Below are 9,809 nucleotides of genomic sequence, written 5' to 3' on the forward strand. Positions count from 1 at the left end.
AGCGGTTTTCGTAAAACATCAATAAAACCCCATTTCTCAAAATTCGATATAACTTTCCACATACTTAACATGCACATTTTCATGAAATTTTTAATGTATTGGAATCTTATATTATTCTACTAAAGGTTAAGCTCAAAAGTTGGTCAATAATAATGCACCAAGCAGTCTCCAGCATGATATAGTAAGTTGTCTTGTTTTCATAGAATTTATTAAAAAATGTTCGTTTAAGTCCTGTGTTGCAATAGCATCACGGATTCGGCTAAAAATTTGTCCAGAGTAGTAGAATATTGCTCTCTGAATGATACAGAAGAGAAATTTACTTTTAATTGCATTTTTCATCCAAAATTTAATCCATAAAGATGGCCATATTAAAAAGTTTCATATTTTTTGCTCCATTGATACAGATTTTCGACTCTAGCGAATCTTGTTATTATTTATTTTCAACAAAGTTGGTCCTATGTTATTGTACACCTTATTTAATAATAATCGGACGCAAAGTTTTTATTTCCTACATCATTGTTTTGCAAATTTTGCATTTGGTTGCATTGTTATTTGGAAGAACCTTCAAAGAACGAAACTGTTTTGATAACTGTGTCTGTAATGGCGCACAGTAACCAAACCAACAATGCTATTAAGAAGCAGTTTTCTGCATTTAAAACCACATTATTCCCACTTTCGACTGAATGCATAAAAAAATTGATTATTTAATATTTTCATGCCCTTTTTGCTTTACAATTTAATTTTATTCAAAAAATCGAATCTCACTTGAGACTTTAATATCTCAATACTTAATTTTCCAATTGAGTTTAAATTTTGTCAGAATGTTTATTACTCATGCTGCTGCAGCATGGCACATACTTTTCTGGTATTAAAAGCAATATACCATGTTTGAACAGTAATTTTATATATACTTTCAATTTTCAGAAATCGAAAAATTCACCTTATTTTACACCTGACCGATTTTCTTTAAAATAAAACTATTTTTATTCGATTCAAAAATGATTACTATAATGAAAGATGATGTACTGAACAACGAATCGAGGGTGGTTAAATTTGAACTACGCGTCTTCTTTTTATAGCCTTGTAAAGTTGTCCGTTTTATAAATTGAACAGTCCTTATCGCGAGTGAAAGTGATTTTCGGTGCTAGTATTAACTAGCGAAGTAAGACCTTCGAAGATCGGTAAGGCGAGTATCGCCATCATTTGGTCCTTCGAGCCGGATCGAAGGCAATTCCGAGCCGAAAAGTGCTTCTCCGCGGTGTGCAGTGCAATTAAATCAGCCAGACCAAACGCGCGCGCAGTTCATTGTTGGTGGCTGCCATACAATTTGGCACTTTTTTCGATTGCCCTTTGTGCGGACATACGGTGCGAGTGCGCTGGGAGGTTTTATCAAGGCGGATAAACCTCGGTGGTGTGTGGAGAAGATTAACAATCTATTTCAATAAGCGCATCTTGTGTGACTGTTTCGCGCGTGGGGATAGTACCAAGGCGGGTACTATTCGGCAGCCGTAGTGGGTACAGTGACTTGGTACCATATTCGTACACTGCGATTAATTCGCAAAAAACGATTTTGCGACGGTACCTTTGGTGAACGACGATAGTGATTATCCGTTCACGTGTTTCGATTGCGGGTGAAAGAAGCAAACTTTCGAAACATCTTCTGCCGTCGGTAAACGTTTCGCGAGTAATTAGCGTGAACAACAATTTCGCGCTTGAGAGTGCACTAAGGCGAGTGTTACTCTGTGGTGAAGAAGAAGATCGGACTTTGTCCTGGCCATTTGTGTGAACTTTTCGTGGCCATTGTGGAAGGTGATTGCTCCTGTTTCATCGTCATCGCCATCTTCAGCGCTTGCTAGCGTGAATTGGAAACGTGACTCGGCGCCATCAACCTGGTGCCATTGGATCCATTTGGCGCAAATCCATCGAGCCTTTGGATAGCATCCGCCCCAAGGATCGCTCCCGGTGAGTCCATTCCAATTTTTGCATGTGGCTAGCAGTAGCCGTGATTAGAACGTAAGAAAGTGGGTAGCTTTTTTCGAATTTGCTATTGTGGCTTGGTGGTAAGACGGCCGCGAATCGAGTGGGAAGCCGTTCGCGCCCTCGATTTGCGATACCGCGTAGAAGTGGGTTCGTTCGCGACGGGAAGGAGAGATCGATTCGATTGATAACGATCCACTTCCGTCGAATTTTAACGTCGCGAAAGGGTTTGACACCGCGACGGGAAGGAGCAAATCGTTCGATTGTGTTCAACCCTCGCCGGTTCGGTCTCGCGTAGAAACGGTCAGTTGCGCGCCGGGAAGGATTTGTCGTTCGATTTCAACTACCGTTTCCGTTCGTTTCGTTCGCGATGCCCAGCAAAGAGGAGAAGCTATTGGCTGACAGCCTGTCGCGCCGCAAATGCCTGATCAAATTGCTGGATGCACTGGAGCGATTTATTCGCGACTACGATCATGCTCGCGACAGCTGTCAATTGTGTGTACGTGTGGAATCGCTGGACAAGCTGAACGAAGATTATGCAGAGTGTCAGAGTGTCATCGAAAGACTTGACGAAGAGGAGGAATTGGACGAGCACATCGACGAACGGGTGGAATTCGAGCAACGGTTCTGCAGAGCAAAGGGATTCCTGCTCTCGAAGCGCGTGGCTGACGCAAACCAGTCAGCGCTCAACAATTCAATGCAAGCTGCGCAACATCATCAGCCGCATTTCCACCTCCGCCTACCCAAAATCGAGATGCCGAAGTTCAACGGTGATTTCTCGCGCTGGATATCATTTCGGGACACGTTTACTTCGATGGTCCACGTGAACGGAGACATCCCAGCTGTAGCCAAGCTCCAGTATCTCCTTCAATCCCTCGAAGGTAGCGCCAAGAAACCCTTCGAATCAGTGGACATCGAGGCTGACAACTACGCGACGACATGGGACGCGCTGCTGAAAAGGTACGACAACCGGAAGTACCTCAAGAAGCAGCTCTTCAGGGCTCTCTACGATCTGCCAGCAGTCAAGCAAGAGTGTGCAACGCGCATCCACGGCTTGGTCGACGATTACCAACGTCATGTTCGCGCCCTATCCAAGCTGGGCGAACCCGTGGACCATTGGGACTTGCCACTCATCCATCTGCTTTCCTACAAACTGGATCAAGCGACTCTTCGCGCCTGGGAAGAGAAAACCAGCCAGAAAGACGACGTGAAGTACGATGAACTGGTCGAATTTCTATACCAACGGGTACGGATTCTCCAGTCCGTAGGACCAGAAACTCATCACTCTGCCTCGTCGAAGGTGGCCGGCAATCCACAGAAGAGCTTCAAGCAGAAAGTGTCAGCCAACGCCACAACAGCATCCCCTCCAAGCTATTCGTGTCCACTTTCTTGTTCGGACAGTCATTCGTTGCGAACGTGTCCGGTGTTCCTTGGGAAAAGTGTCAGCCAGCGTCGTGAGCTGGTTTCCCAGAAGCGGCTGTGTTGGAACTGTCTCAGCTTCGGCCACCAATCCAAGAAGTGTGGTTCCAAATTCAGCTGTCGCACGTGTCGTGAGAAGCACCACTCGCTTCTGCACGATCCCGCTCCAGTGCAAGTATCCGCTACTCCAGCCATCCAAACAAGCTCAGCCGAGTCAACCGTGTCATCGAAGCCCGCTCCATTGGTTCAACAACCGCGTCCATCCACTTCCCAATCTGTGGATGCTTCGGGTTCCCGTCAAGCCAGCATGGCAGTCCAAACTGCATGCACCATGACGTTGCTGGAAACGGTCATTCTCAACATCGTCGATGATCACGGCAACACGCACAAGGCTCGAGCTCTCCTCGATTCGGCATCGATGTCGAATTTCATTTCGAAACCGCTGGCGAAGAATCTATACAGTCGCCGGTCTACAGTGGATGTGTCCGTCGCAGGCATCGGATCATCTACGCAGAAGATTAGTAGTGCCATTACTGCCACCATCGAGTCGGGAGATCGAACGATCTCGATGAAACTGCAGTTGTTGGTACTGAAGCAGCCGTCGTCAGATCTACCAACAATGCCGATTGACATCTCGGCGTGGAAATTGCCACACGTACAGCTAGCGGATCCGCAGTTCAGTGTTCCTGGAAGTGTTGACCTCGTCATCGGTAGTGAAACCTACTGAGAACTCCACACGGGACGGAAGATTTCTCTTGGTGAAGGTCTTCCGTGGGTAGTCGAAACTCCATTTGGTTGGGCGGTCATTGGTCCCGCCTCGCGATCGGCTACCTGCATTCCACGTTTCTGCTATCTCTCTACCGCTGATGATCGACTGGAATCCGCTCTACGCAAGTTCTGGGACATGGAAACAATTCCATCGGGTCCAGTTCGATCGTCCGAAGAGAATCGCTGTGAAGAGCTGTACGCTGCAACGACGACGCGCGATGCGACAGGAAGGTACATCGTTCGCCTCCCGAGGACCGAAGATCCTGAAAAGGTTCTGGGAGAATCCAGATCAATCGCGGATCGACGCTTTCTGAGCCTGGAACGTCGCCTTGGAAGAGATCCTGCAACTAAGGACTCATACGATCGGTTCATGGACGAATATCTGCACCTTGGCCACATGAAGAAGGTGTCAGAGCCTGATGATCGTATCCCACACTGCTACATTCCCCACCACGTCGTATTCAAGGAATCGAGCACGATCACGAAGGTCAGGGTAGTCTTCGACGCGTCATGCAAGACCTCGTCCGGCTACTCCTTGAACGACACGCTCCTGGTTGGACCGGTTGTCCAGCAGGACCTCTACTCCATCTACTTGAGGTTCCGGACGCGAATCATCGCTGTCGTAGCAGACGTGGAGAAGATGTACCGGCAAGTGTTGCACCACCCCGAGGATCGATCATTCCTCCGAATTCGCCATCGCACCAGTCCATCCGATCCCATCGAGACGTACGAGCTGCAAACCGTCACCTACGGCACCGCAAGCGCACCATATCTTGCAACGAAAACTCTCCAGCAGATCGCCAAGGATCAAGCGGAACTGTATCCCGCTGCCGTCGAACCTGTCGTCGAAGATTTCTACGTTGACGATTTTCTGTCTGGCGCACCGGACGTGGAATCTGCTGTAGTTCTCCGACAGCAAGTCACCGCTATGCTCGGATCCGCTGGATTCACCTTGAAGAAATGGGCGTCGGTCTGCTGTGGGATCCGAAGGCCGACAACCTTCGATTCAAAGTAGATCTACCACTCCCCGCTGCCATCCTAACCAAGCGCAAAGTGATGTCGTACATCGCTCAGATCTTCGACCCCTTGGGCCTGCTAGGTCCAGTTATCGCGAAGGCAAAGCTTTTCATGCAGCGTCTGTGGGCGCTGAAGCAGGACAGTGTCTCCTGTGAGTGGGATTCTCCGCTGCCCGACAAACTTCAGCAGGAGTGGAAGCTGTTCCACACTACGCTATCCATCCTCTCCGAAGTTCGAGTTCCTCGTCTGGTTATTTCTCCCGACAGTGACAGTATTCAGCTCCATTTTTTCGCCGATGCATCCTCCGTTGCGTATGGAGCCTGTTGTTTTGTTCGCACGGAGTCGACGAACGGCATTCAAGTTCGCCTTCTGACGTCGAAGTCAAAGGTTGCTCCGCTGTCTACACACCACACTATCGCCAGGCTAGAACTTTGTGCCGCACTTTTGGCAACGCAGCTCTGCAAGAAGGTCGAAGCATCTCTGAAGATCACCCCTCCCGCCTATTTCTGGTCAGATTCCAGTACCGTGCTGCAGTGGCTGCGCGCTTCTCCAACTCGCTGGAAGACATTCGTCGCGAATCGGGTGTCTAAAATCCAGAACACCACGTGCATCGATCACTGGAGGCACATCGCTGGCTCCGAGAATCCTGCAGACGACATTTCTCGCGGACTCAACCCAGCAGACATCCACAACTCGTCTCGCTGGTGGCAAGGGCCATCCTGGCTCACCCTGGCGCCGGACTGCTGGCCCAAGACCATCATCGATGAAGCAAACTCTCCCGCAGCGTCCGAGGAAGGACGCAAACTTCCAGTCGTGGCGATGACAGCCGCGCAAACTACTTTCTGTGGAGATTTGTTCTCCCGTTATTCCCGCTACGATAAGCTACGCCGAGTAGTAGCAGTCTGCAGTCGCTATCTGCACTGCTTGAAGGAGCGCGCACAGCTGCGCCGTTCCGGGTCGCACACCGCTACGCTAAGCGTTGGCAACCGACCGAAACCTCCACCTATTCCACCTCTCACCACCGCCGAGCTCCAACACACTGAACACCTTCTCTGCCGCTTGGCACAGCACGAAACATTCGCCGAGGAGTTCTCGGATCTAGCAAACGGTGATCGTGTCGCCAAGTCATCAGCACTCAAGTGGCTGAAGCCCTTCATCGACGAAGACGGTACCCTCCGCGTTGGTGGTCGCCTGCGCAACGCCGCACTATCCATCGCAAACAAACACCCGATCGTTCTGTCCGCCAAACATCCGCTGTCTGCTCTGCTGGCTAGCAGTTTACACGTAAGTCTACTGCACGCAGGTCCACAACTCCTGCTAGCCACTCTGCGCCAGAAGTTCTGGATCCTTGGCGGCAGAAATCTTGTAAAGTCCGTCTTCCACCAATGCCACACTTGTTTCCGGTCCAAGCCCACTCTAGTCCAGCAGAGCACAGCCGATCTGCCGGTCTCGCGAGTTTCACCGACGCGTCCGTTTTCCGTGTGCGGGGTGGACTACTGTGGACCGTTCTACGTGAAGTCAGCAGTTCGAAACCGTGGTCCTACCAAAGTCTACGTGGCCATTTTTGTCTGCTTTTCGACCAAGGCAGTCCACATCGAGCTAGTGAGCGACTTGTCAACTCCTGCGTTCCTAGCTGCACTCCGTCGTCTCGTCGCCCGCCGTGGAAGGATAGTCGAACTCCATTCCGACAACGCCACCACCTTCAAGGGTGCGTCGCATGCACTCAACAGAGTCTACCGCATGCTGAAGGTAGAAGCCGCTGATCGTCAGCAAATTTTCGACTGGTGCTCTGGGAACGAAATCACCTGGAAATTCACACCAACTAGAGCGCCACACTTTGGCGGCCTCTGGGAGGCCGCGGTCAAGTCGGCGAAAACCCACCTGCTGAAGGTCATCGGCAACATCAACATCGCCTACGAGGATCTGTTAACCTTGTTGGCCCAAGTCGAGATGTGCCTCAATTCTCGCCCTCTGACGCCGATACCAGAGGACCCCGGCGATCTAGACGTCCTAACGCCAGGACACTTCCTCGTCGGAAGTAATATGCAAGCGGTTCCCGAATCAAACTGGAAGGAGACCGCCGACAACGGTCTGGACCACTGGGAGTTAACCCAGAAACATCTGCAGCAGATCTGGTCCCGCTGGTACCCAGAGTACCTGCAACAGCTGCAATCTCGCGCAACGAAAGGTTGCAACCCGCCTGTCACCATCGAGGTCGGCGCTATCGTCATCATCAAGGAGGACAACGTTCCGCCAGCAAACTGGCCGCTGGGGAAAATCGTCCGGCTCCACCCCGGAAAGGACGGTGTCGTTCGTGTGGTGACCCTAAGGACAGCAACGGCCAACGAAGGTGCGACCCGTCGCACGAATCGCTCTGCTTCCGTCTTCAAGAGCAACATAAATAACAGAAACCAGGTAGAGCAACCCCTAGTGGGAGAACTTGCTCGATGCGCACCTGTGTTTCTGGAAAGGTAATTGCAGGTCCAATAATCTACATTTCACTCGTAAGATCTACCTGGTCTTTTTTTTTGTTCCCGGTCGACAATGATGCATTCCCACCGGTCGGCTGCAACCGAGGATCGGCCCAAATATCACGGATTCCCTGGATTCCGTGCCAGCGTAGTGGCACCCACCGTCAACGTGAACTGCCCAGCCGTACATCGCAGGATGCAGAAACTGCATTAGTTGTAAATAGTTTTTTTGAATTCGTTGAAACATTCTGTTTCAAGGTGGCCGGAATGTTGGAGATAACCACCAAGCTGTATATATTAGAATAATCAATTGACCAATCAACCCCTCCATCCCTCATCTCATTAATTAACCATCGAGAGCGAGAGAATGAGTGACCACCAAAGTAGGTAGCCGATGGTCATTCGACATCAAAAATTGTAAATAGAATTAGTAAGCAAATACACGTTGAAGTAGTCAGAACCTACGCTCGATCTTCACATCTTCGGTCGGTCGATGACACTATCCCGGGTTCAGTAACCCCGCGCGAGTGATAAACGGTCCGGACGGGACTTGTGTGAAATTTATGTCCCTGGGGTGTACTATCGCGAGTGAAAGTGATTTTCGGTGCTAGTATTAACTAGCGAAGTAAGACCTTCGAAGATCGGTAAGGCGAGTATCGCCAACATTTCTCTGGTCGGTCGATGACACGGTCTTGAAGTTCAGTACCCCCGGCGCGTGTGTTAACACAGAAAACGGCAAAGTCCCCCCGTAGAAAAGACTTAAGAAAATTTCTGTGCTTGGGTGTTGCGATCGCGGACTTAGTGCGTTTCGGTGCTAGCTATTAGTTAGCGAAGAAAGACCTTCGAGACACGGCAAGGCGAGTATCGCCATCAATGTTCTTTCAAGAAATCCTTTAAGAGTTTCTTTTGGGAAATCTTAAGAATTGATGGAATTCTTTTAGGAATTTCTTCTGAAAATCCTTAGTTTCTTCTGAAATTCTGAAGGGTTCCTGGAAAACCCTTAGATCGAATTTCTGGATTCTAGGCTGGCTAATTCTTAACTGCCTAAACTCCTAAATCGCTTGATCGATTTTCTGAAGTATTTCCTGGAGAAATTCTCAGAAGAACTCCATTACGGAATATGTAGGAATCCACAGAAGGCATACAAGAAGGGATCCCTAGCAGAAGTTTCAAAAAGACATGGGCACCGTCTTCAGCCAGAGCTGCGCAGACTGAACGAAACTTAACACTAGACAACGGACACGACACATATTACGAGCACCAGTGGATCACTCGGAGTGGGAATTGAACCCTCACTCCATGGCATGGTACCGTTATACGCTTGGTGGCACTAACCGAATGACCGAGGCTCCACCAAAGTTATTGAAGAATTCCTAGATTGCATTTTTGGAGTAATCGAAAAATGAAATCCCGGACAAAAATTATTTAAAAAAAAAAAAAACAGATAGCATAGTAGATAAGGCATTGTTTTGCCATTCAGGAGATGGGTTCGATTTCCGTTCGGGAAAATCCTTTCAGTTTCCAGGGCAAAGTGTAGGGCTTGCCGCACAATATACCAATTCAAACAAAGAAAGCCCTTCAATAACTGTTGAAATTCTCAAATCACACTAATTTGAAAAGAGGAAGACCATATTCCGGTTAGAATGTAAAGCCTTATGAGGAAGCGCCGCTTTATTTCAGTTCCTAGAACGGAGCTGAAACGAAACGTCAAATCAAATGGGGCTTGCTGTGTTAAATTTCTTGACCATTCCGGTCACGGAAAAATAATGCACTAAACGAAAATTACTTGAGCGATTCCTTTTGAAGTGCATACCTCGCATTAGGAAAGAAATAAAAATGAAGTAGAAGGATCTCAAGAAGAAAGTTCCTGGAGGAATACCCAGATGGACATCCTGGAGCAATCTTCGTAAGGAACACCAATGATGGTATCAAGTTTATGAAATGAAAAAATAGCTCAATCATCCGAGGTGATTTTAAATGGTTTAAATATAGTTGTCATGCACATTTCATCTATTTTTGATCGATTGTGATAAGCTATTTGTTTTACACTTGAAAAATGAATTAGTATAGTTTGTCTAAGATACCAAAAAGTAGTAAAGTTATACGTGAGAGTTAGCTTGAATTATGCTCCTAGTTGCGGCGTATACGTCTTTTATG

At 48.5% G+C, this 9,809-nt stretch overlaps 3 protein-coding genes across 3 annotated transcripts; all 3 read left to right on the forward strand.

The window, feature by feature from the left end:
- The first annotated feature begins 2,347 nt into the window (after positions 1 to 2,347).
- Positions 2,348 to 4,123, forward strand: LOC134290884 (uncharacterized). The gene has a single exon (XM_062858107.1). The coding sequence runs from the start codon at positions 2,348 to 2,350 to the stop codon at positions 4,121 to 4,123; it is 1,776 nt and encodes a 591-aa protein (XP_062714091.1).
- A 177-nt stretch (positions 4,124 to 4,300) lies between these two features.
- Positions 4,301 to 5,179, forward strand: LOC134290885 (uncharacterized). Its single transcript, XM_062858108.1, has one exon. The coding sequence runs from the start codon at positions 4,301 to 4,303 to the stop codon at positions 5,177 to 5,179; it is 879 nt and encodes a 292-aa protein (XP_062714092.1).
- A 41-nt stretch (positions 5,180 to 5,220) lies between these two features.
- On the forward strand, positions 5,221 to 7,656 carry LOC134290886 (uncharacterized). The gene has a single exon (XM_062858109.1). It carries the CDS (start codon positions 5,221 to 5,223, stop codon positions 7,654 to 7,656), a length of 2,436 nt encoding a protein of 811 aa, XP_062714093.1.
- The last annotated feature ends 2,153 nt before the right edge of the window (positions 7,657 to 9,809 follow it).

The sequence above is a fragment of the Aedes albopictus genome, chromosome 3 (assembly GCF_035046485.1).
Source record: "Aedes albopictus strain Foshan chromosome 3, AalbF5, whole genome shotgun sequence".
Taxonomy (NCBI): domain Eukaryota; kingdom Metazoa; phylum Arthropoda; class Insecta; order Diptera; family Culicidae; genus Aedes; species Aedes albopictus.